The 26319-nt window shown below is 36.1% G+C and overlaps 1 protein-coding gene across 5 annotated transcripts in view; it reads left to right on the top strand.

Annotated features, from left to right (window-relative positions):
* The window catches only part of PTPRK (protein tyrosine phosphatase receptor type K), a 556126-nt gene that overhangs the window by 278635 nt on the left and 251172 nt on the right, over positions 1-26319 (top strand). For all 5 annotated transcript variants that reach the window (XM_053590941.1, XM_053590944.1, XM_053590942.1 and 2 more), the window contains exons 4-5: positions 16934-17015; positions 19084-19199. In XM_053590941.1, the coding sequence (XP_053446916.1) occupies positions 16934-17015; positions 19084-19199 (198 nt within the window). The remainder of the gene's footprint in view (positions 1-16933; positions 17016-19083; positions 19200-26319) is intronic.

Raw genomic sequence — 26319 nt, 5'->3', positions numbered from 1 at the left:
CTAAAAGAGTATTTCATTTTTAAAATTTATTTCACAAAATAGACTTTTAATGTAAATGTCCAGCACTGACATGTGAATTCATTTAAAAAAGTAGACATTCCTATTGTCTTAAGTCTCTAGTATTAAAATGATTTTCCAAAGCAACTAAGAATCTAGTTGATTTTAGAGCAAGTGTCTGTCATTCTCTCTCTTTCCCTCTTAGTTTGGTCTGGTTTAGGGTTTACCTTTTATTAAAGATAATGTAAGGCAAGGTGAAGTATTTGTCACCACTAACACATTATCTTTAATAAAAGGTGAACCCTAAGTGTATGTATCTAAAACATTTGTAACCTTGTAACATTCTGAAAAAATATATATATATTTTTAATAAAAGATAATATAAACTCTTAAATTCTCTGAAAAGTTAGTGTTCTCTTAGTATGTGTGAAGTCAAATACTCTTTGAAATAACTCACTTCTAGAAAACAACAAAAACAAAAGATCTAAAATTTAGGATTTTATTATGAGATCCAGATATTAATGATCAATGTTTGTGTTTTAACTAAAGACTCTTAATCTGATTGTCTTATGATGATAATCCCCCTTTAAGAGAATATTGTTTATAATATAGCTTCCCTGCTGCAAACTTACTTGGTTTCACTAATTTAATCTTGAGTTTGTCTCACACTGTTTGAATCTAGGGAGGAAACATATTGGAAACTGTACATAAAATTGGTTTATCAATAATTCTGAGTTGCAGTGTAAGTTTCTCCATGCCGCTTAATTTGTCATCCATAAAATTGGGATGAAATCCAAACCTAGAAAGTAATATTCGACTGTAATAGCAAGCTGTACAGCATTGCTTGATCTCAATAAAACACACTTGATCGGCTCTGTCATTTGCACATGTGGATAGACTCCTCAGGCTGAGTAACTCCTGATATTGAATTCTAGACTTAGACATGTCACTCTTGCTTTTTGGTGCTGTGAAATAATCAGCCTGCTATGTAAGGATCCAACTTGAGGCTGTCCTCAAGAGTAGAACCTACTTTCTTGATTCTTGTGAAATTTATATTACTCTTATATGAAAATTTACTGATACACACCAATTGCTGCTTTTTTCTTTTGATTTTACTATCCTTAATAGACCATCTAAAAGCTCATTCCCAAGGTTGTTGAAATTCATATCTCAGAGCAAATACTGTTCAGTGAGACAGCCACAGGCCAGATGTGATTATTTAAATTTAATTAAAATTAAAGGAAATTAAATATTCAGTTCTTCTTTTGTTCTAGCCACATTTCAAGTGCTCAAGCCCAATATATGGCTGGCCAATGGCTACCATATAGGTCAAGTATAGAATATTTCCGTTGTGGCAGTCAATGTTGCAGTTTTGCTGTAGACTTGGTATGAGATTATATCCATGGTATGTTTATATATGGACTCGAGAATGGAAGTGTTAACTCACATTCTATGGCTTTATTTTTAACTTTCATTAAATGAAAAGAATAATATTTAAGTTACATCTTCAACTGGAAAAATAGTATAGGTAGAATTTTAATGGATTTATGATTTTCACTTAAAAGAATGCAAATTGAAAACATACTGAATTGTTCTTTCCAATGTCAAATTATTCTTCCACTATATCCTGATGATTTAGTTGAAAGGACATATTTTATTTTAAAGGAGAGAAAGACTATTCAAACTTCCACACACCTGTTTACTAAACCAATGCAACTTGTTATAAATAATGAAATCATTACAGAAATACGCAGAAGGTAAAAGTCATCCATGACCTCACTCTCCTTCCCCTCCAGAGATGATCCCTAATATTTTGACAAGTGTCCCAGGGCACATGTGCGTATGTTTTATCTATGCACATGCATATGTGTATGTGTGTGTACTAACCTCAGTATTCAAAGAAACAGTAGTACATAATTTTGGGGTTTCTTACATACTGTGAAGAGTTTTCTTTTCTTCACACCCTATTCATGATTCACTTGCCCCGAACTAACCACTTCTTCCTCTCTTAGGCTGGTGTTTCTGACTCACGCCATGTTGGTGTTCCCGAGTGGTGTTATTACAGGTGTAGGGTCAGTGTGTGTTGGGAGGACTTAGCCTATAGATTGGAGTCTTGAACTTTAAACAGTTTTGTCCATTTACTCCACATGCTGCACAGCTGGTCATTTATGTTTGTTTCATAAGGGGAAACCATTTGAGAAGACCTGCTGATGCCCAGGCTTCCATCCTCTCTCACCCCAACACAGGCCTCCCCATACTACTCCCAGTTTCCTTTCTTGCCCCTTATATGTTGCTCTTACAGCAGATTGGTTCTTAAAAAATAAAAAGAAGGTTAGATATTAGGAATTTAGGAATTCTACCCCAGATCTCCAGTAGCTTCTCAACAAAGTGGGAATAAAAATCCAGTTTTTCTTTTTTAAATCATGTGGTCAGCTCCTGGCTAGCTGCTCATCACAGCTCGTGATTGGGCCTCTGATTCTGGAACACTCCAAGATTGCTCCTGCGCCGAGGTCTTCTTCCTGCTTGTTATTCCCTCTGCCTGGAAGGGTTTTCCTTCTATCTTTGCATCCTGGTCTCTGCTCATGTTTCCCCTTCCCAGAGACTTCTGTTCTTTTATCTCCTTGCCTCCAAAGCACACCATTGCTCACCATTCCATATGGTTCTTCATTGTCTTTTTCTATGCTATAATGTTGTTCATGAAATCATAAACTTTTTGCATGTTCATTTCTTGTGTATATCAGGTGCTCAATAAATAGTTATCCAATAAACAAGTGCATATGTTATGCCATAAAGGGTGCTTGACAGTGAAACTAACATTTTTACCCCTTATTGTTTCCTTTGCTTTCATTTTTTTCAATACCTTAGAATTTTTCTGACCATTTATTTCTAGAATTAGCATGTGCATTTTAGGAAGAGGTAAAGGAGAGATATTGGCCAATTAAGCCATGCGTGATGATCTCTGCCTTACTATTGTGTAAGATAGTTTGATCTTTTTAACATAGTAAAATGGAGGTTTTAAAAATTACCTTACTGGATATAACATCATGTTTTGATCTTTGTTATAGAAAATTTAAGGGATTTTATATAACCTCCATTTTCTTACAGGAGAAAATTGGTACAAATAGAATAGTGATTTTTGTTTTAAAAGCATTGTATTTTAAAAATTAAAGCTATAGTTTAAGTATAAAAGAAACAATTTTATTTTTGGACACTTTTCTCCCACTGTGCATTTCTGTGAATTTCTTCAAATTCTCATTTTTAAATAATTCCCAGTGGTCCTAATTGATTTCTGAATAAAATATTTTCTGGCCATTTTTCTTTGTGGCAGGATTTGTTATGAACTTATGACAGTAAAGTTCAGGTCTGTTTACAAATCCGAGAATCTTGATATTTTTGAGAGCTGGAACTTTGAGATGAGTTGAATAATTCATTTGGCTTTCGGGGGGGCATCCAGTACAGAGAAAATTAAAGATGAATTTTTACCACTTTCCTATCTGTGAAAACTGGATTTAACTTAAAGTGAACGAGATGAAACTTTGGCATTTTATTATATCAACTTCACCTACTGTATGATAAATCATAGAGCAAAGACAGTCTTTGACTTTTTTAAGTCTCTAATTAAATTTTGGTCAAGCCTCTCTGAGAGTTTCAGTTACTTTAAATGCTGGTTGATTTGTTATTATATTTTGGATTTAAGAGAAAAATAATTTACTCACACATGGAGGTACATTTTCCTGAATATATAACAATATATTTGATCGCTCCATAAATATGTATATGAAAGTAGCATTACAATTTTAATCTTTCCAGATTACTCTACATGGGAGATAAGCTGTAAATATTTCTTGACTGGCTGAGTAATATCTAAGCCTGTTTGGATGTACTGTTAAATGTTTAGACTTTTCTGATGAGATTGAAGTTCTTCAGTCTGGTTATTGCTACCACACTGACCTTTTTAAGATGCATGTCAGTCACATTATCCCATTTTTTAGACCCTTCAAAAGCATGACAGTTCCTCCCCAAGAAAGGGCAGACTCCTGCCCCAGCCTCCTGGGCCTTATTTCTTCCTTTCTCTTTTTCCTAACTGTGTACCTACATGGGCCATGAATTGCTTGTCCCAATAGCTCATGATAGTTTTTGCTGTCACTCTCTTGCAGATAGACCTCATTTGATCGGTAATGCCCTCTTTTTGGCTGATTTAATAACCTTCTTCTCCGTATTCTTTTCCTTTTTCAATCGTCTGCTTTCTTGCCAACCCTTTCCCTTTTTCTATGTTATTACTCTACATGTGTGGTAGATTTTTAGCTCTTAGCAGTTGTGGCTCTGCCTTTTACCTATCTTTGTATTGTCATTGGCTAGAATATTTAGTGTCTGCTCATGAAGTGGTGAATGAAGGATGTTTTTTTTTTTTTTTTTTTTTTTTGTAGAGACAGAGTCTCACTTTATGGCCCTCGGTAGAGTGCCGTGGCCTCACACAGCTCACAGCAACCTCCAGCTCCTGGGCTTAAGCGATTCTCTTGCCTCAGCCTCCCGAGTAGCTGGGACTACAGGCGCCCGCCACAACGCCCGGCTATTTTTTGGTTGCAGTTTGGCCGGGCCGGGTTTGAACCCACCACCCTCGGTATATGGGGCCGGCGCCTTACCGACTGAGCCACAGGCGCCACCCAAATGAAGGATGTTTTAAAGGTCACTTTCCCCGAAGTCTTTTTTGCTCTTCTCCCAGGTAATTTTCTCTCTCCTTTGAAGTTTCTTACATCTGTAAGTCTGCTTTATCATAAGTAACTGTGCTGTAGTTATTTTTTAGATGTCTGTCTCTTCTGCCCCTTCTGACTCTTGAGGACAGGAACTAAATGTAGGCATTTCTTACTGTCAAATATTAGTCCATGAAATATTTGATACTTCATGAGTTTTTTTGATGAATAAATAAATGGCCAATTTTCAGATGTTTTAAAATTAGTATTTTATACAGGCTAATGTTTTTGTTCTAGCCAGGTATCTAATAAAGAAAACTCGTGAATCCACTTGTGAAATGATGTCTGTCTGTCTATCCATCCATCCATCCATCCATCCATCTATCCATCCTATCTGTCTATGGAAACAGTAGTATAGAAGAAGTCTGGTCCTTAGACTAAGATTATTGAGTAAGTTCTAGCCCAGCCCGGAGCTCAGTTTGGGCAAGTGGTTCTCAGATTTCAGCTTCATATCAGCTGGAGGCATGATGAAATCAGATCTCTGGATTCCACCTACAGAGTATCTAAGAAGTTTCCAGGTTTTGCTCATGCTACTGGTGCTAGATTCATATTCTGAGAACTTTCGACCTGTTTTCTCTCATGGTATTTTACAGCCTTCAACGTCTAGATAATTTGTTGATACTTTAAAGTCAATCAGTGGTATAAGGGCAAAGGTGAAGTAGGCTCCTTATTTCATGATGTCTCTGCTAAAGGCCTTTGATTTGCACATGCAACTTTCCTAATTATTTGAGTAAACACTCTCTTTTAGGCCATTTAAATAACTTTGGGTTGGTTTCTATTCTAAGAGTGGAAATGCTGACAACTGTTAACACTGGGCTCACCATTTCCAGGGCAGCATTATCAGTGGGCCTTTAAAAATATTACATATACTCTTTATTAAAGGAGGCAGCACATGGTCACCTCTGTCTAAATTAAGCTTTTTCCTCCTCTTCCTTTCTGTGTCCTATGGTTCTTTCCTCAATGAGGAGTGTTTATCTCTCCCCAACTATCTTTAAAACCTAATTTTATCCCCTTACCTTTGTTTTGTATGAGTAATTATAGTGGTCTATGAATCAATCATATTTTTAAAATAAAGTTTCAGGAGGATCTTTGTAATTGTACAAAGAATTCCAAATATTTCTTTCTCCTTCATGTTGTAATTTCTTAAATTCTGTCTCAACCCATCTTTATTGAATACCAGACACCCAGGGAGGTTATGGGTATTCTTCAAAAATAATACTAATTTGTGGTCTGGAAAGGATATAATTTTTTGCCTTAAAAATATTCACCAGAAAGATTCTTAAAGGCTGTCATTTGTTGATTTATGACACACAAATATTTTATTAAGTATGTTACCAAATATCTGTGTTTATATTTTGGAAAGAATTAAATGAACTGTATACTTTTATTCATCTTAAATAGTTTCAAACATAAAGAAAAAAATCAAGGCAAATATGGATGTGCATGTTTGCCTGTGTGCACCCGTTTCTAGTAGAGCATAATCTAAATTTCTCCATTATCTTCTTCTGTAGAAGTTCACTGTGAAATGTATTTTCGATTACTTTTCCTTGTAAGTATTTTCCAAATTTGACTAGGCTTTTGATAGTGAAAATCACTAATATTATAACTTATGCAGTAACACGTAAACATGTTTGTACTATTTAAACCTTACAGCTAAAGATATCACTGCACTTGAGCAAAGAAAAAAAAAAAAAAACGAAAAAAAGCTTACGGGCTTCTTATCTTTAAATTCAACTGAGAGTAACTAAAAACTGGTTCTTCTAATAAACTTTGTATAAAATACTCTCTCTTCATATCAACTGTAGCTTGTTTTTTTCAGTTGGAAAATTTACAGTACTTTTGAAATTAGTTAATTCTTCAACTCATATGATCTAAGTAAAGTGTTTTCTTTTTACCAAGAGGTTTTAACAAAACGATTACTTATTAATATATTTGAATTTGTGGTATGATAGCTCACGTTTAGCATCTGGTAGCACTTTGCCTGGTTGTAGACTAATCCAGTTTCCTCACCTATTCCACTGCAATTAGTCATCTGGTTTACGTAAAGATTGCTTTTCAGTGCATATTGTTAACAGATTTCATATGTTAATAGATACTTAGTATGATGGTCCACATAGAGTTGCTCTACTAATTTTTATTTTCTTAACTGAGCTTCCTGAGTATAAACTAAAACTCTTTGCACTTAAATGTGGTAGGGAGTAGTCTAACTGTGTTAGTGTGAAAGCATTATTTTTCAGATATAGTTGTGCAAATGAAGTGACCTACTGTGTGTAAGATTGGACTGTTGGTGCTAAAATTTAAAAGGTTCTGCTTGTGGATTGTAGGAAAACAAATGGCACATCTCTGGAGCCGAGGAAAAATAGTACTGTAATTCAGTGTCACGTTGATAGAAATAGAAACCGTAACCAGTCATCTTTTATTTTGGGCCCAGACAACTAACTATAAAATATAACCCAGATGGTGGAGCTATGATAGTAAAGACATAGAAATGTCACGTTGCTGATGAATTCTCCACTACTGTTTGCTTCCTGACTTTCCGTTTTAAACCACATCTTTTATGGTGTAAGTTGCTTGCTTATGAATCTAAGGACAAGTCCATAGGATGATAAATGTATTTAATGGCATTTTTAGATCTTGGGTTATTTCAGTAATCTTTTATTTTCCTCTTATTATTGCTTTTTTGGTTTTTCTTCTCTTTTACTAAACTTATATTCTGACATACGTTAGGTTGTGTCGTGAATAGTGGGTCCTATTTCAATTTCATTTCTGAATACATATTTAAAGGCATTCCGAAGATGTTATTATCCTGTGCCTACCTGTCTCACTGTATTGGAAATGGAGAAGCCTTTAAAGAGAGCAGAGAGCTGCTCTGACTAGAGACTGGTCTCTAGTCTCGGCCAGGGGCGCCACACTAGGCCCTGAACTGAGCTGGTAAGGGAGGGGAGTGCTGACAGATGTTTCTTCATTGTGTCTAGAAAAAATGTCACCCAGAGCTGCCCCTTTGCTGCCTTGTTTCTCACTGGCATTCTTAAATCACTGTTTATGATGAATTAGTCCCTGGAAAAGGACAGGAAAGGGAGGAAGAAGCTAATGTTTATGGAAAATGCCCTAAATTATCTCTTTTAATCCTCACAATAACCTCATGAAGTGAGAACTGAGGTTTGAGTTGAGGTCTGTGGCTCAGAGTTGGGGCTCTGATGCCTAATTGTGGTGTGTACGTGTATACATGGGTGTATCTCAGTTATCCTAAGGGTCTTATATGATAACCTTTTGGAAAACCCAGTGTTAAGGTGAGAGAGAAGCAGACTAACTCCATTTTGATATAATTCTTTTCCCTGAGAATCAGTGGGAAGACAAAGCAGGCCTGATTCCATCTTGTTGTTTTGTTACATTTTATTGCATTTTTAAAAAACTGGTTTGCTTGCTTCCCCACGCATTGCATGATATTTTAAATGTACCTGGTTAGAACTGTTAGAATTATTAGTATTGTGTAGAAAGTCACTAACTACCCTTGTGACAACAGCCCTCTTGATTATGTTAAGGTAGTCTTCATGCCATCTGTATATGATAGGGAAATGTTAAAAGAGCAAGTTTGACTCCACTTCACTGTTTACTCCTCTTGTGTTATATTCAATTACTGTTGAAACTGTTTCCTCTTATTTGCCCTCCCATTGTATAACTGTGAATGCATTCAACTAAAATTGTTAGTGATGTAAGTTACTAACTGCACTTGTGATTATGTCCCTGGTTATTATTGCCTTTTATGATCATGCTGTTTATTTCACCTGAAAGTCCCCCTCCCTACATTACCTTAGGTAGTCACCAGCTGGCTCTTTAATAAAAGGACTCCTCTTTAATTCATTTAGTCTGGTGGTGTGGTCTTTGAGGGACTCCTGGGCATAACACCAGTATGTACTCCCCATACCCACCCCCCAGCCATCTTAATGAGAATATGTGAAGGGCAGAAAAACCTTTCTTGGAGTTATTTTGCAGACATTAGTTATTGCAGGTTTGGGGTTTGTTTTCAGAGATTCAAAGTTTCTCTAGGTTTCTCTTAGTCAGTTTAAGACTAACAAGCCATGTGTTTTTGATACATATTAAACTGAATCAATATCTATTCAAGTTTAAAAGACCACTGATAATCTTTTCAACTGCAAGATTTCTGTAATGAAGAACTAATTTAAATAATTAGTAGACTATCGTTATGGACTTCAGCATTCTAGCATAAGCTCTGCTAATGATTACTGTCAGTTCCTTTATTTAGATCTTCTGGATACTTTTGGTGATTACATCAGGGACGGCCGAGCCCCTGGGCTAATTTGAAACATAGGAATATATTATGCTTGTGTATTCATTCTAGTGTGGAGTCTTCTGAAAATCTACTTTTTTTGGGGGGGGGGTTCTTTTATATAGTCTTCTTTGTTATAAAATCTCTTAGATTTTATTTTGTCTTTTAGATTTGTGATCCTCCATATGTAATGTTGGTTGGTACTTTCATATTCTGTTGATCAGAGAAATATAGTGAGAAGGGTCACAGTTGGGTGGGACATTGCAGTTGGCTTTTCACATAAGAGCAGCTCTGCTTTACTGGGAATGCCACCTGTGATAGATAAGGGAGTAGTTCCTTTCACTTATCATTCAGGCAACAGGTAATGCTAACCCTCGGCATATTTTTTGTAATCTAAGCCTTTGTAATTACATACATTGTAATTAGCCTATGATGTTATGCATAGTATTTAGATTCTAAAATCAACTTAAGTCGTTATTATATTATTTTAATGAGAGCTAGGGGTATGTGGTGTTGTGAAGTCTCGATAGGACTAGGACAAAACTTGCTGAGGAACCAACCATTTTTACTCTCAGCACAACTTAAGGAAAATAACAGATTTTGAATTCTGTTGTAGCTACGAGTTGTGGAGGCACTAAGAATAGCTAAAATCTGAAATTTGATAAGAGTTAGATGAAGAATTGACTCCAGCTTGAGTATGTGTCTTAACTGCCTTGCACATTTAGTTGGTAATTAGAACCACATAGTAACTCTCACAAGCAGCTTTGAAGTCAAAGCATGTGCAGGTATTTCCCTTGCTTACATATTCTATGTGGCTTTTGTGATCGCAGCTTCCTGAGTTCCTTCAAGAACTCAAAAACAAATAAACAACCAATAGGAAATGGTCATTAAGAATTCATTAGTTTCAGAGCCTCAAGACATTGGCTAAAGGCATTTTTACACTTTAGGCTCTGAGAAGTGTGCTATTCCATGAGTCAGTAGACAACCAGCTTGGCATGCAGCGGTCTGCTCAGAGAAGCTCCTTTTCCCTAACACTTTCAGCTAATCCTTAGTTGAGAAAGCTGAGATCCAAACCAACAATGTCTCTGATAGCAGCTATTAGTGGTTGATTGTAACTGCTGATTGTATAACACATTGGATTTTTGGTATCAGTGATCAGTTATGTGTATCTTCATCTTTATGAAAGGATGAAAATAGAATATTTGCATTTGAAAAGAAATCAGATTCTAGAATTTTACGTTTTGACATAGATACTTACCCTACAGAAGATCTGGCAGGAATTTATACTTTATAGCATTCTCTGACAGTTCAAGGGAGGTAATTATGTTTTCGTGATTTCTAAATTAGCTTTGGAAAATTATCTGGCGCTTTCTCAAGGGAGTGTCATTATATCAACAAAATTTTGTAAGTTAGGTAAAAATGTGCTACATACCTATTCTTATTTTTCTTTTTTTTAAGCAAAACTATTAACTAAGATTCACTGTTACTATCTAGTTGTTTTCTATTATGTGCCAGAATTCTTTCCAACTGTCACATTCCATAGTAATCTTGTGCTTCACATAATATTAAGAGGAACATCACAAAGTCACTGCCCTCAGAGAGCTTGTATTTTATTTATTTATTTATTTATTTTATTTTGAGACAGAGTCTCAATTTGTTGCCCTTGGTAGAGTGCTGTGATGTCACAGCTCACAGCAACCTCAAACTCTTGGGCTTAAGTGATTCTCTTGCCTCAGCCTCCTAAGTAGCTGGGACTACAGTAACCAGCCGCAATGCCTGGCTATTTTTTGATGCAGTTGTCATTGTTGTTTAGCTGGCCCGGGCTGAGTGCAAACCCACCAGCCTTGTGTATGTGGCTGGTGTGGTAACCACTGCTACCGGTGTTGAGCCGAGCTTATATTTCAGTAGAGGAGATCAACCTAAAAAGTTTATTCACATAATTAATTATGTTATTATAATTACGATCTATTTGGGGCTCCAGCCTGTGGGCACTTCTTCCCAATCATTTTCCAAAAGAGAAGATATTAATTCTCCTGTAACTTTGGACCAGCTCGACTGGTGGAAACACTTGGACCACTTTAAGTATTTTCTTTTCAACCATGTCATCTCATTCTATCCTCATTCTATCCTTCTGTTGAACCCTAAGTCATTTCCTCCTATTCATCATAAACTTTGGGAGCAGCATCATTTAGAGTTGTTCTCTTCACTTCCAAGGCCCATGATTATATTAATGACATCAGTATATTTACAGAAAGCCCATCAATAGTTCTTTTACCTCCCCACTTTGAAAGTTTACCTTCCTTATTTCACCTTAGCAAGCTTCTGTCTGGTTTAGTGGAGGCTGCAATATCTCACAGCCGCTGCTTTAAGTTCCATGCATGTATCTCTCTTCCTAACCATAAACTTCTTCTACTTTCTTCTATGATACTCGTTTAGCTTACATCATCCAACAACCTCATGGAAAACTCCTATGCATCAAGCCATCTGTCTGTTGGCAGGTCATCAACTTACTTATCCTATCAAAATTTGATTTCATTATGATCACCTTTATTGTATGGTTGCTGTTTCCATAAACTCCTTTCTTACCTTTATTTATTTTTCTTGGCTTAAATTCAAGCAAATGCTCTTTTTGTTGTTTGGTTTTTGTTTTGAATCAAATAGATTTGATGATTGATTTTCATCACTAGAAATTCCTGATTATCAACTTCAGTTGGGCTCACAAGTAAAACTAGAAATTCTACAAATGTGTCTTTCTGTCCAATTCTCTTTCTCATTCTTTTCTCCATTTCACTCCATTCAGTTCTCTCCAGATGATTCTTTCTTTTCACCATCTCTTTCCTCATAGGTGACAAAATTAAGGCTATGTAGAAGTTTTTGTCTACCCATCCTATAAGTTAAATCTTCATGTGCCTTCTGCATTTGTCTTATTATTTAAAAAAGGTCCCTCATGGCCTGTGATTTGCATCTTATTGTCCATCACACTAACAGTCATTATTTCTTTTTGTGTACACTCAAATATTCCCTACTAAATTAAACCAAATTCTTCAATATCTAAACATGTTTGACTGTTTCCCATCTTAAAAAAATAAGAATAATTTAAAAAACTAAACCCTTCCCTTGATCCCCTATCTTTTCTATCCTCTATCAGATTTCTCTGTCTGTTCAGTCAAACTTCCACTGGGAGTTTTCACCCTTGTTGTCTGCATAGCTCCACTCTGGTCAGCCTTGCCTCATGTGGTTTTCACTTCTGCTACTTCATACAGTCAGCTTTTCCTTTGGGCACTTCTGATGTCGATGGCATAGATACGTGGGATCTTCAATGTCCATTTTTACTTTATGTTTGACTAACATTTGGTCCTGACATCTCCTACTTCTATCTTCCCTTTATAATTCTACACACTTAAATTTTGTTTTAAAATTCCGTCTGTCCTTTTTGTAGGATCATCTTCATCAGTCCTATTGAATAGGAAGTATGGGTCAAAGAGTGACCTAGGATGGACTCTTAGGAAGCTACAATGTTTAGTATACAAGATGGAAATTATATTTAATGATTTATATATATTACTCTATGTGTATGTATTTATAAATATATATAGTCCTACCTACGATCATTTCTTCAATGCCTGCTTTGTGCCCATCAGTATTTAAGCTTTGATGGTACAAAATTGAATCAACCTCAGTTCCTGACTGAGGTCACACATGGTAATGAAACGTATGTATGTAGTTTACTTGGATTCAGATGGCTGGAATGGCAGTGTTAGTCATTGGTGTGTGTCCTACAGATGACTTATTTATTGTAGAAATTTGGACATGAATATTTAGAAATAGGTTTGATTGTGGCACATTTATTTTTTGAAAGTACGTGTGTAATTTAATTTGAACTTTACATAAGCAAAATTTGTTTTTTAAAAATTAAAATCAAAGGTGGTGCCTGTGGCTCAGTGAGTAGGGTGCCGGCCCGAAATACTGAGGGTGGCGGGTTCAATCCCAGCCCCGGCCAAACTGCAAAACAAAACAAAACAAAAAAATAGCTGGGCATTGTGGCGGACGCCTGTAGTCCCAGCTACTCAGGAGGCTGAGGCAAGAGAATCGCCTAAGCCCAAGAGCTGGAGGTTGCAGTGAGCTGTGTGACGCTACAGCACTCTACTGAGGGTGATAAAGTGAGACTCTGTCTCTACAAAAAAAAAAAAAAATTAAAATCAAAGTCCACAAATATAAAGAGGTTTATAGGAATCAAATACCAGTTTATTCTTTTCTTCTACTTTGGGATGGGAGTTATGTTTCTGATGAGAGTTAGAATGGGAAGAAATTTAATTTTATTTGGTATACATGTGTTTTATGGACGTTTTTGTCTCATGATAACAATGACTACTAAATCGTGTGTACATTATCTCATTTAATCCTCCCTAAAGCCCATTATACCAAAGAAAACTAAAGTCTTCATTTTACATAAGTTAAGATTATACAAGTAACATTATATAACTTTTTACGTAAGTTACAAATATATATCTGACTTCAGAGCCTTGTACTCTAAAAGAAAATCATCTATTTGTTTCTCAAGAAGATAAATTTCAATTGTTCTTTCTTCTCCCTTGCTGCCTAATTTTATCTGGAATTCTGTGCGGACTTCATAGACAACTTTTGTGCTTTATATGCATTTAGATGGGTAATGCTTACTCATCAAGAGTGTCTATAATAAATAAATAGTCCTGAAAAACAAAAAAAAAGGGAAAACTAAGGGCAAATTATTTTTCAGATATTGCTAGCATAAAATATTATGCTTGATATTTCATATGCCACTGATAATTTCACATCTACCATTCAGTCTTCACCTGTGGTATAGGCAAAAGGCAAAATTATACAGATGAGGCTACAAAGACACAAGTTAAACAAGCCTTGCCTTGGTTATAGGTTATGACAGACCAGCAGATAGATGCCAACTGGGCCTCCCAACATCTAGTTTCAGAAACTTCCTCTGCGCCAAGTTGGCAGATAAAGCTGTCTTTGTTCTGTGAGATTTGCCGTTGTTTTCCATTCTACTTTAATTCAACTTTACTCATTTAGTTAATAATCCAGGAATGTTGCTGGGGTAGCAAAAATTTGATTAGAATCATCACCTTCAGTATTTCAGGTAATGGAGTGGAGGAAAAACGGCATGAAGAGCAGAACCCATCCAGTCTGTTCCCAGGCTGGCTCCCGGATGGGCTGAATGTGACATCTGGTGTGGCTTCCATGGCTCTGCTGTCTGGGAAGCCCTGGTTGACTAATTGACTCCAAGCATTAGCTCCGACCTGAGCACTAGCCCAGCCAGCTTGCGTAATTAAGTATAGAGATTTGATTCCCCTGACTGGACAGAAGAGCCCGGCAAGGTGAGGGCTCTGTTGAAGTGATAATGCTGATTAGATCTGTAGCAGTAAAGGAATCTGATCTTAGAAACGTCTTCTAGCTCCAGTTAATGAGGCAAAGACAACACTTAGCAGGGAAAATGAGGTCACTAAAAAGAGAAACTTTTTTTCCTTTTTTACGTCAAGAACCAATCATTTTGCCTCCTTTTATATCAAGGCCTAAATTTATTGTCCTGAATAAAGCTCAATTGAAATTGAACAAATAAGCAACTTTTTCTCAGGGGTGTAGTAATCTTGTTTAAACTTAAAGCACAGGAAGTTAATTCAAGAAAGTAAAGCTAAGATAAGCCTAGAAGTTAAAATAATTTTAACAAATACGGAGAAAGATAAAACTGAAATAACTAACAATGATTAATTGTACAGATGTGTGGTTTATTCATTAGAATGTAACTTTTAAGGAAAATGTTTTATTACTTGTTCTTTCTATGCTAGGATACATGTAGACAAACCTCGATATTAACCATGTTGTTGATTATTCCTTTTAGTTTATATAGCACCTTTACATATGCTACTATTTAATCCTCATAGAACTTTCTATTGAAAGCTATATTATTTCCACATTATGGAGTTAGGACGTGCTCTGAAAGTTCCAAATCTCAAATGAATGTGATTTTCCCAAGAAGTTATACCTGGGGGAGCTTGGAGTCAAATACACCACAACTGGCATGGTGCCTGTGGCTCAAGTGGCTAAGGTGCCAGCCACATACATCTGAGCTGGCGGGTTTGAATCCAGCCCGGGCCTACCAAACAACAATGACAGCTGCAACCAAAATATAGCCGGGTATTGTGGCGGGCACCTATAGTCCCAGCTACTTGGGAGGCGGAGGCAGGAGAATCACTTGAGCCCAGGAGTTTGAGGTTGCTGTGAGCTGTGATGCCACAGCACTCTACCCAGGGCGATAGCTTGAGGCTCTGTCTCAAAAAAAAAAAAAAAAAAATACACCACAACTGCTTCCTGCTATGTATCAAAGTTTTTGATTCTGAATTTTCTTTCTTTCTCAGCCCTTTCCCCGATATTTAGAAAATGTCATGACAGTTGTGCTTATTCCAAATACATTTATATAAAAGACAAATTGTATATGCACATGTACACACTTCTCGGTTCACAGATTAGCCATCCTTCCATTGTAAAGCATTTTTCTTCCCACAAAGACCCCATCCTCCTTCTCCTACTCAGGAGATTATGTTCATTTTGTTCCACAAACATGTAGCCCCATGCTATTTCATTGTATATTGTTCTTTGGTCTATGTGGGTGTGAATTAGATCAAATAGATTCAAACATCTATTAGTTGACCTCTATCTTTGCAAGTTCAGCTACTTAAAAGCATAGATTATTTCTTTTATCAGTAGATGTCTTTAGTGGTTAGCATTCTGCTTGGCACATAGTAGGTACTCAGGTAAACAACAGAATGGAGAAAGTCAATAGGAGAAATTTACTTTAAAATATTTTAAATTTGTTAATCTATTCCTGAATTGATGGGCATTTGGGTTGTTTCCATGTCTTGGTGATTGTAAATTGAGGTGCTGTAAACAATCTAGTACATATGTCCTTATGATAAAATGATTTTTTTCTTCTGGTTAGATGCCTATTAGTGGGATTATGGGGTCAAATGGGTTCTCTGAGGGTTCTCCATACTTCTTTCCAAATAGGCTGTATTAGTTTGCAGTCACACTAACGGTGTAAAAGTGTCTCCTTCTGGCTACATCTGCACCAGCATCTGCAACTTTGAGATTTTGTGATGTGGGCTAATTTTACTGGGGTCAGGTGATATCTCAGGGTAGTTTTGATTTGCATATCTGTGATTATCGGCATACCATGAAATACTATTCAGCCATCAAAAGTTGGTGGTGACTTTACATCTTTGTGTTAACTGGATGGAGTTGAAAACATTCTTCTCAGTAAAGTATTAGAAAAATCAAATATCCAATGTACTCAATACTAATGTGAAGCCAGTAGATGATCTAATTCATACCCACATAGGAGAAAACTCACTTCAATTCAAATTGAGGGGAGAGGGAATCAGGGAGAGGGAAAAGGAGAAGGGGGGATTTGAAGAGCTCCACTGACTGGGTGTAACATAGGAGTGTGTGTCACACCTTTTGGGTAAGGACATAGCTACAAGAGGGACTCCACCTAACAAATTCAAATATTGTGATTTGGTCATCTGTACCATCACATTTACCTGGAAAAAAAAAAGGTATTAGATTTGCTATATCTGCCCAGTCATTCTATTGCCATATATTGTCTCTCTAGGAAACCTACCAATACTTGATAATAGCTGCTTTAAAATTTTAAGCTGTTTGACCTCAGTAGTTTAATTGTTCTTTTAATTTTTTTATTGACCTGTATAAGGTTTATGAAATTACAAGTTTTTAATTCTTAGAAAACAAAAATCAAATTTACTTTTACATGTGTTATAGTTATTCTCATTTCACTATGAACATTCCTTAAAAATGATTGTTGTAAATGTTTTCTATTTCTTCCTGACAGGTAATATTTGAAGCTGAAGTCTCAGGAGGGAGAAGTGGTTATATTGCCATTGATGACATCCAAGTACTGAGTTATCCCTGTGGTAGGTTGTCCTTTAGAGTTGTATTTGTCTATGTCCTGTCAACACTTGTCTCATATTGGCAGTGACCGCTGGTGGTTTATCACTTGGTCATCACTGCCTTTTTTTGTCCTTACTCCCAGCCTTCTTTTGAGATTTAAAAGAACACTGAAATAGTTCTTGAATTTTAAATCAAATGCCTTTTTTTTTTTTACTTATATCTAATTATACACATATTTAAAGGATTATTTGAAATAATTTAATTCCTGAGAACAAAATATAAGTGCAAAAGGCAACCCTTCGTGGGACCTTTTTTTTTTTTTTTTTTGGTATCATTAAATTGTCTAGAAAAGCAAAGAATGACAAGTAAAAGTTCACCAGAAAGGAAAGTAAAAATACTAAGTTTTTTTTTTTTTTTTTTTATGCTAAGATAAGGGTTGGGATGAGATGAAAGGAATGAATGAATCTTATTCCAAATGTAGGACTTTTTAATTTTTTGCTGTCATAATAAGAATCTAGTTAATCTATACTTTAAAGAAATGGAAAATGAACCAAACAAGAAACTCACTTCACTAACACATAGTTTTGCCGTGCCTTTAGCTGCACAGTGGTTGGTATTTAATGGTTTACCTAAGTTTGTGTTTATATCATACCCCCGAAAGACAATTATCATGCAGTTGATAGAGCCAGGCAAAGAGCACTTGGCATAAAATCAGACATTACCTGTATTTCCCAGCAGCAGTGTTTCACAGGGCCTATGAATTATCTGTTCAGGGGTAGAAACTTCTCTAACACACTCAGCAGCATGCACAGGGCCACCAAGTGAGGGGCCGAGGCAGTGCTGCTGAGCGGTCGGCCATCCCCACTGTGCATCAGAATCACCTGCAAGGTGCAGTAAATCACAGGTTGCTTGGGCCTCTTCTGGTTCAGATTCAGTAAGTCCGAGGGTAGCCTGAGAATGATTATTTCTGTTAATTGTCAGATTTTACCGATGCTGGTGGTCTAGAGTTTAAGCCTTGACAACTGCTGTTCCAGCTCATGTGCTAGCTCAGGTTTTCCTGTCTTCAAAGCTCCCACTGAGGCAAGACCCTAGAGAAAGAGGTAGCAGCCAAATGTCAAGTCAGATGGTGTAATTTAAGAAAAAGAACAAAATCACCTCCCTCAGAGTACAAGTCAGTTTACTGAGTTCTTTCAGTATAAAAGAACTGTTTCTGCCTGCAGTTTATTCTTTACTTCATGAAGTTTTTTTTTTTTTTTAAGGCTTTCATGATTAAATCAATAGAAAACCATGAATTGAGCTTAATGGCATTTGTAGTGTGATATGCTCTTCGATGAGCTTTTTAATCCCTATGGCTTAGATTTTGCAGTTTACATTTCCTTTCAATGGAAAACATGGATGAGGTTCCAGTTTTAAAAGGTTAACTACAGAAAATATCTGTTTGCCAGTGGTAAGACTCATGTAGATCTGTCATCACTTTTTGTTGTTCTAATACTGGTGTTTCTTTTGGGTATCTTTCTGGCAGCTATAAAGGAATAAATAGGAAAGAGATCTAATGAACAGTTTAGTTATTTTTCTATTAGAGAGAAACAAAAACATTCTCTTGTTCTTTGAAGTGCTAGAGGGTTATAACTATTGAAGTTTAAAAGAAAAAGAAAATCTAACTGCTTAAATTGTAGCTTAATCAGTTCAATGGCCATGTAACTGTCAGTGTTTTAGAAATCATTATATGTTTTCATTATATTTTTATGTTATGCTCTGATTTTGTGCGTAGTTAATCTCTTTTGCTTGTGTTGACATGTCACTGTTTTATTAGCCCCATATGCAACGTGCCATGGCAGCCATCCAGCGGTAATTGTTGAGTGCTCAGCCTGTATAGAACAATACTCTAGCAATTCTAAGACAATGTAAGAGAGCTACTGAAAACTGTGAGGAACACCGTCTTCCAGCACCAACCTGCCGCCCCTTAATTTTCTTCTGCATAGTAGTATTGTTAATGAAAACATTAACAATATTCTGGTACGGTAAAGTAACATGGCATCTTTTCTTCATGTGAAAAAAATATATACATATATATTTTTTCTACCTTCACAGATAAATCTCCTCATTTCCTCCGTCTGGGAGATGTGGAGGTGAATGCAGGTCAGAATGCTACATTTCAGTGCATTGCCACAGGGAGAGACGCTGTGCATAACAAGTTATGGCTGCAGGTAAGGCCAAGTTGGCAGGGGTGCTAAAGAGTGCACTTGATTAAAGAACAAAACTACTACTGTACTGTTTGTGGTCTTATCCTTCTTGGTGTTTGGGAGCCAAGTTGTCCATGTGGGTTTAATTTAATTGGTTGTATATTTGTATTGGAGATTTCTGTTTTTGGAATGTAAGTAAAAAATATGAGAGTGTACGCTTAATAAGTATTTGTGTCGGTATCAAGTGAAAGCTAATGATGATTCTCTAATGTTACATGTTCAAACTGCAAAGAAATTTCTCTATATTCATTTGAAATGTGAATAAAAATGAATTTTTTCTCATTTAAAAATATTTTGAAAACTGAACTTACAAGAGCGTAGTACTTGAACAGGAGCTGTCATACTCTGATAAATTTTTAAGAAGTGTTTTAAGAATCTCGGAGGAATATTTCAGGAAATATGAATTGGAAGAGAGCCAATTAAATTTTTTCAGAATTTTTGTGAATGCGCATTAATCACAGATTGGAGGGCAAGACATTTGCCCCACACATATTAAATCCTTAATAAATTTGTATTAATTAATTGCAATTTATCAAACATGTTAGGAAAATATAAATGGTGCATAAAAAGAGCTTCGAAAGAGTCAGAGCAAGAACTGTAGACTATGGAGTATCCTTTTCTCCAGAGAATTTATAGAAAGTGTATCTGTGAGAAATGTGGTACCGGGGGCTGGAAGGAGCTGAGAGCAGCTCTAAAGCCAGAGACTGGACCTGGCGCAGGATTCTGTTGGGTGAAATACTTAAAGCTACATGACAATGTAAGTAATAATATTCTCTGAGCACCTTTATTGTTATTATTTTGGTTCTCTCTGCATCAGAATGAGGAAAGGGATTTAATTAGTGCTGAATTTTAAATTCCTGAGAATGCTAATAGAGACCACAAAGAAAAATCTTGTAGGATTAGCTTAGTCTCCTTTAACATAGACATTAGGATTTATTTTATCAGATCCTTTGAGAGGTGGAGGTCGTGTTGGGATCATTGTTAGTTTGCAGGTGTTTTGGGTAGTGGTAATGATAAATGATCATTGAAGCCACCCCTGGTATCATGTCTGATACTGTGGTAGGTGTTATATGTATGTTGTTTCATCTAATATGTGTAATAATCCAGTTGCAGATATAGTTCATATTAATCTAATAATCCAGTTGCAGATATAGTTCATATTAATCTAATCATCACTACTTTTATCATGTATTTGATTTACAGGTATCAGGATATCATTTTTTTGTGTGTGTGTGTCCGAATGTGAAAAGAAAACGAGACTCCCTTTTTTCTGTGATTATGCTTATTTCCACCACAGATACAGAAATATAGGATAATTTTTCCTGGAGAGTGTATAACGTGCAACCTGTTTTACCAGCTAAATCTCAAGTCAGTCCACCCCACTGCCACCTAACTAAATAGATTTAAAATGATGTTAGATTTGTTTTCTAATTATTTTACTAATTGATTTTTATAGTTTAGTTGGCATTCGGCTCTAGTTGTGAGCCATACAGTCTTTTCTTGGAGAACCAGATGGTCTGTAGTGTGCCCTTGGTTTTATGCCTTAGGACTTAATATGACATCGAAATAAAAAAAAAAAGAGTTTTGTATTCTCAGTCACCAAAGACTTGTGGCAACAAAGACTTTCTGAACCTCTGGTCTGAGTGGGTTGCAGTCAAAATACTGCTCTTTTTTTTTTTTGTTTGTTTGTTTCTTATTTTGTAGCTTGGTGATTTCATAACATTTCTTAGAGTTTTTCTCCTGGCCATTTTTTTTCAAATAAAGATGAGAAAGAAAATATTTCACTAGACTTTCAGCTTTCTTCCTCCACTTTCCTTCACTTTGCATTTATTGCAGAAAGGTGAATTTGTGTTATTTTCTCTTCGATTTTGAAATTGACCTTGCCCGATTCTTCAGCACTGTCCATATCCACCTCATTTATTTAAAAGCTGTTCTACCTTTTTCAATAATATCACATAAATTACATTAACGTACTCTCTTTAATAATTCTTCTCCATGTTCAGGAAATATTGAGATCTACCAGTTACATAGGAAATATTTTAAAATAAGAATAAAAATTTTCTTTACAGTAATACCATGTGACAATGAACCGAATAGTGGCCATGACTTAAAAAAACTTGCTCATCTTTTACTGAAAGTAGTACAAATTCAATAAAGCAGGAATAATTCTGATTCCACAGTAAATCTACAAGTTAATCCATATGAACAGATGCCAAGTTATTTTCATTTGCTATAAAATAGCACCCTATAGTTCCGGAAGCCTTGTTCTTAATTCTAACCTTAAGTCTAACCTTCCTAACCCTTCTAATCCAGCTAATTGTCTGGGCTTAGAGATGTCATTGAACTGTTTGGGCCTTAACATTTTTTTATCTGTAAAAGAAGATGCTGGATAGAGACTAAAATCCTTTCCAGCTATAAGATGCTAAACTGGGTCTTCACATTATTTTAGAGGGCCTGAAACATAGCCTCGATAACCTTTTTTGTTTGATGGAAGAATATCAAATTTTTATGTTATTAGTTTTGTTATGTGAAGAAAGATGGTCCCTTAAATTAAGTATCATTGTGAGAACAAATGCTTAAAATATCTGCTGAGCATATTAAGAATGAATGTACTTGAAGCAACTCAGTGAAAGGTCACTGTAGTCCATCACAGAAGTAATGGAATAATAGAGGAGCTATAGTCCCTGCCATGGTCGCGTAAAGTCATGAATGGAGGTCAACTTTTTATGTCCTCCAAATATCTTACATTGTGTAGGACTGAATTGGTAAAATGTTGTTTAAATACGGGGAAAGTAGCAAAAACTGGAAAAGCTGCCAATTTTCTATTTTAAAGGAAAAATGATATGCTAAAAGTTTATGAGAAGTAATGAACATAATATCTGATTATATTTGATATTTGAAATTTGTTTATGGAAATACATTTAGAGAATAGAATGTCATGTGTCTATTGCTTCTAGGTTGTTATTCATATTACAGTCATTTTTGTGGCAAACAACTGAGATAAATTATAAATGGAGGGAAAAAACCAGAAACACTTCATGAGAGACCTGAGCTAATCTAGTGTAATTTGTAACACATATCATGGTGGTTTTGAAAGTGCATTAGGAGAATGTTCTTTATTATTTAGCCTCAGATTATCTAATTATAGCATCTTTGATATAGGTTATTTGATCAAAATATATAGAAAGATAATGATTAAATATACAACCCAGATTAGCCTTTTAGTACATTCTGATTGAACTCAGGATGTATAAGACAACATGGGTGAAAGTTTTTAGAACTCTGTTTAGTATCAACAAGTTATAAATATAGTGGAATTGTGACGCTTTCTGAAGCACAGCTTTAAAAAGTATGTCATGCAGTACATTTGTGCAGTAAAAGAAACTTAGAATAAAGTCTTTAGTCACTCTTAAAAGAACTTCCAAGTTCTTTTTTTATCATAAAGCTGAATGAAGTAATGTGTAGTCCAAACACCTACCAAGTTTTGTCAACTTAACACTTTATAAAATTTCCCATATGAACAGATGTTTTTCAATTCTTATAACAAATTTTACGATTAAGCCATTTTAATGGAGCAGTAATCCCCCTTTATCCTTGGGGAATAAGTTCCAAGATCCCTGGCAGAGACCGAAACTGCAGATAGTGCCCAACCCATGTATTACATGTTTACTAACACATACATACTTATGATAAAGTTTAATTTATAAATTAAACACACTAAGAGATTAGGTGAAACACAGGTTATAGGAAATAAGATCACAAATGAAATTTTAACATATAATTTATACTGAAATGCAATAATAAGAACTTTGGTTATATTCCTGAGTATTGTCAGGTAATTTTTTTTAAATAGTAAAAAAAAACAAAACTTAGGTCATACAATCTTATAGTTAAAAGGCGCCGGCCCCATATACCGAGGGTGGCGGGTTCAAACACGGCCCCGGCCAAACTGCAACCAAAAAATAGCCAGGCGTTGTGGCAGGCGCCTGTAGTCCCAGCTGCTTGGGAGGCTGAGGCAAGAGAATCGCTTAAGCCCAGGAGTTGGAGGTTGCTGTGAGCTGTGTGAGGCCATTGCACTCTACCGAGGGCCATAAAGTGAGACTCTGTCTCTACAAAAAAAAAATAAAAAATGTTGGTCATGTGCTTTTGAATAGAATTCTTGCTAATATGATTAATAGATAAAGTGATTTCAGGAAAACATAAATCTATTTGCAGATTACTAACATATGGTGCAGTAGGTCCATTCTAAGTATTTACCCAAGAGAAATTAAGGCATGTGCCACAAAGTACAAGAATGTTTGTAACAGCTTCATTCATAATAACCAATGATGGGAAAGCACCAAATGCTCATTAGCAGGAGAATGGATAGATGATTTGTGGTTCACTTAAGCAATGGAACGCTGCTCAGCGATCAAATAATGAACCACTTATACCCGCAACAGCAGCATCAATACCAAGGTTCTGCACCATTATGTTTTTGAAAAGGGAACATACAAGTGCATACTTTACGTTTTCATTTAGACTAAGTTTGAGAGGAGACCAAATCAATCTATGGTGAAAAATCACAACAGTAGTTGCCTGTGGGGGATAAGGGCTGACTGGAAGTGTAAACAAGAGGAAACTCTTTTAGGACCATTTAAATGTCATAGCTCTTGGTTGAGGCATTGGGTCTATGGGTGCACATACCTTTATCCAAGATTAAGATCTGTCCCATACTGTATGTGTGTTTTACCTAAGTAAAACTTAACACATGAGGAAGAAGTTAATTTTATCAAATAACCTACTTTCTGGCAGTCTGGATCAAACCATAGATGACAAGGCCTACAAACATTGCCTGCATTTTTGTCTATCTTGTCCTTTTGAATTGATTTGATTAGGTTCAAAGATAATTTGGAATCATTAGTCTCATTTGAAACATAGAAGACAGTACATTCTGAGTGTTCTGCTTTTAAGAACACTTTATAACTTGAAGATACGCAAAGGTCAAAACCGGGGTTGGACTGTGATGTGTATATTAGTATTCTTTTGTGAAGGTCCAATATAAGTGGACACCTACGTGGCAAATCAAATAGAGCCTATTGCTGGAACATCTGTCAGACCATATGCTTTGGCTTCAGGTTCCGTGTAGAAACTAAAATGCTAATGACTCCATCCATCATTACAGAACTTGGCAGACACGCATCTTTGAATTGGACAGAGAAATTCAACAGTGGAGTTATTGAAAGAGAATCGTGTGGGTAGATTTGGTGGCACCATTTGTTTTGGTGCGTTGAAATGAGGCTGTTTAATGTGTATCTAGTAATCCTATGCAGATTGCCATCAAAGCTGTGGCAATTGGGCCAATCTGTCAGTAATCGCCGCAGGTGCTGGCACCGTGCCTCCTCAGTGGTCCTGCCAAAGCAGGAAAGTCAGCCACCGCGTTGCCCTTGGTGAGGCTCAGCATTGCTGAAGTGGTGTGATGCAGCTGGTTTCTCAGCCAAAGGAGATGTCTTTCTTTATGGAGCAACAGATAATTTAAGCAGTGGCTTGAGACTAGTAATTGGAGAGTGATATCAGTAAAATGAGATGCAAATTGCTCTGAAAACAACCAGAGAGAGGCTGACCTCTGCAGTACCAACTGTTGTCTGCTGAGGGGCAGTGAAAATGGTTGGTCTGAAACTTCTGACTGCATGGTGGTTTACCTACCTCAGCAAATGCCATTGCCTTTTTTCTATGCTACAAGTGGACATTACCAGTAGTGATGCAAATCTGAAGTATGATTTTATAAAACTTGAGTTTACTTAAAAGTACAAAAATTTCAACTGAGGAAAATGTATCATTTTAAACTATTTCAAATGCCACGTAGTTGTTGCTCATGGTACACTTTCTGTTGGCCCTTGCTACAGTATTTTCCCTGGCTTACTCATGCTGTCATTTGACAAGCCCAAATGTTTGTAGCATATATAATTTCCATAAGAGATTTTATGATCCCTATACTATTTCTTTTAGAGAAAAAAGCCTAATAATTTTCCATACATTCCGATGAAGGAAAGTTGCCTGGAGAAATTAATCTTTGCATAGAAACTGAAGTTTGTAGTGGGCGGATGATTAAAAACTAATTTGAGAAGCAGTTTTCAAAGTCAGTTTGATTAAACTCTTGACTATTTTAAATCACACACAAACTTTATGGACAACCTGTATATGATCAGCTCAGGGTAGGTATCATAAAAAAAGAAAAAAGAAATAAAGGAATGCAATCTAGTGAAAATTGTCCTAATTCTGGACATGGTTAAAGTGCTGACATTTTCTAAGTAATTGACTTTAAGCATGGCTGACACACTTTAGAAATGCTAGAATAATAAAAGGCAGCGTATTATTGCCAGGACAGTGAATAAACTCAAAGAATGATGTCAAAATGGCTAAAGGGACATAACATAAATGTACCTTGAGATTTTTGAAATATTGGATAAGTGTCTCAAAATCTTATAATGTAGGGAATGTACAAGAGGAATTTAATTTGTTCTTTATAGATCTTAAAGTACAATAATAACTTATGCTTTGAAGCTTATGATATGAGATCTAAGTTGATTATAAGGGAGAAGTTTGTAATTGTAGAGCTGTTAAAACTTAAAACGAGCTACTTCAGGAGGTAGTAACATACAATTAGTCAAAGTAGCCCAGCATATTCTAGACACGCACTTGCTAGAGATGTAACATTAATGCCTGAGACTGAGCTGGGCATGGAGGCTCATATCTGTAATCTTAGAACTTTGGGAAGTCTATGTGGGAGGATTGCTTGAGCCCAGTAGTTCAAGATCAGCCTGAGCAACATATTGGGACTCTGTCTCTCATGGTGGTGCACACCTCTAAGTCCTAGCACCTGGGAGGCTGAGGCCGAGGATTGTTTGATCCTGGGAGTTCAAGGATGTAGCAAATTATGATTATACCACTGCAGTCTGGCCTGCGTGACAGAGCAAGACCTTGTCTCAAAAAAATGACTGAGGTTGAATACTTTTAAAGGTATTTTCAGCCCTGAAGGATGATTGTATAAGTGAGTAAGGAAAGACTATATAGAAACTAAAGACTGAACTGTTTCAGAGATGAG

This window comes from Nycticebus coucang, chromosome 5 (genome assembly GCF_027406575.1).
Source record: "Nycticebus coucang isolate mNycCou1 chromosome 5, mNycCou1.pri, whole genome shotgun sequence".
NCBI lineage: Eukaryota > Metazoa > Chordata > Mammalia > Primates > Lorisidae > Nycticebus > Nycticebus coucang.
Note: the sequence above shows the minus strand (reverse complement) of the source record. Positions and strands in the feature narration are given on the sequence as shown.